Source organism: Sinocyclocheilus anshuiensis, unplaced genomic scaffold (assembly GCF_001515605.1).
Source record: "Sinocyclocheilus anshuiensis isolate Anshui unplaced genomic scaffold, SAMN03320099.WGS_v1.1 scaffold1497, whole genome shotgun sequence".
NCBI classification, from domain to species: Eukaryota; Metazoa; Chordata; class Actinopteri; order Cypriniformes; family Cyprinidae; genus Sinocyclocheilus; species Sinocyclocheilus anshuiensis.
Window position 1 is genome coordinate 645,306 of NW_015543492.1, and position 1,003 is coordinate 646,308.

Genomic DNA, 1,003 nt, shown 5'->3' on the forward strand with positions numbered 1-1,003 from the left:
AAAATGAGCAGTGTTGGGGTGCCTCCAGGACCAGGGTTGGGATCCACTGACCTAAAGGATAGAGGTTTATGTAGATATGAGTCACTAAACAAACATGTTGTTGCAGGTCAGAAACGGACACATAAAGCGCATCACAGACAATGACATCCAGTCTTTGGTTCTTGAGGTGGAGGGGACGAATGTGAGGTGAGTGTTTCCCCGTCCATCTGTCTGATGCTGAACACACACACACACACAGGTTTGTTTTTGTGAAAAGTGGGGACATCCCATAGGTGTAATGGTTTTTATACTGTACAGACCATATATTCTATTGCCCTACACCAACCCTACCCCTAAACCTACCCCTTACAGGAAGCTTTGAGCTATTTCAGATTGTCAATACACTCCATTCTGTGTGATTTATAAGCGTTTTGAAAAGTGGGGACATGGGGTAATGTCCTGAAAAGTCACCTTCTCCTTGTAATACCTATGTCATACCTTTGTCATTATACAAATTTATGTCCTCATTTGTCACAAAAACGCGCGCACACACACACACACATCGTGTTCAGACCTGACCCGTGTGTGTCTGATCTCCACAGCACCACCTACATCACGTGTCCAGCAGACCCCAAGAAAACCCTCGGCATCAAACTGCCCTTCCTCGTCATGATCATCAAGAACCTCAAGAAGTATTTCACATTCGAAGTTCAGGTAGGGAATTGGTTTCGTCAAAATAATACAAAGTTGGTTTGTGATGTCAGAAATGTGTGAATGTGTGATGGGTTTCAGGTGCTGGACGATAAAAACGTGCGGCGGAGGTTCAGGGCGAGTAACTATCAGAGCACGACCCGCGTGAAGCCCTTCATCTGCACGATGCCCATGCGGCTGGACGACGGCTGGAATCAGATCCAGTTCAACCTGTCAGATTTCACACGCCGGGCGTACGGCACCAACTACATCGAGACGCTGAGAGTGCAGGTGAGAGAGACTGATCCAGCTCACATTTCACCCCAACATCAAG

At 47.0% G+C, this 1,003-nt stretch overlaps 1 protein-coding gene across 1 annotated transcript in view; it reads left to right on the forward strand.

The window, feature by feature from the left end:
- cfap20 (cilia and flagella associated protein 20) overlaps positions 1-1,003 on the forward strand; it is a 13,195-nt gene that overhangs the window by 1,439 nt on the left and 10,753 nt on the right. The window contains exons 2-4 of the mRNA XM_016494434.1: positions 107-186; positions 582-693; positions 772-960. Of these exons, the coding sequence (XP_016349920.1) occupies positions 107-186; positions 582-693; positions 772-960 (381 nt within the window). The remainder of the gene's footprint in view (positions 1-106; positions 187-581; positions 694-771; positions 961-1,003) is intronic.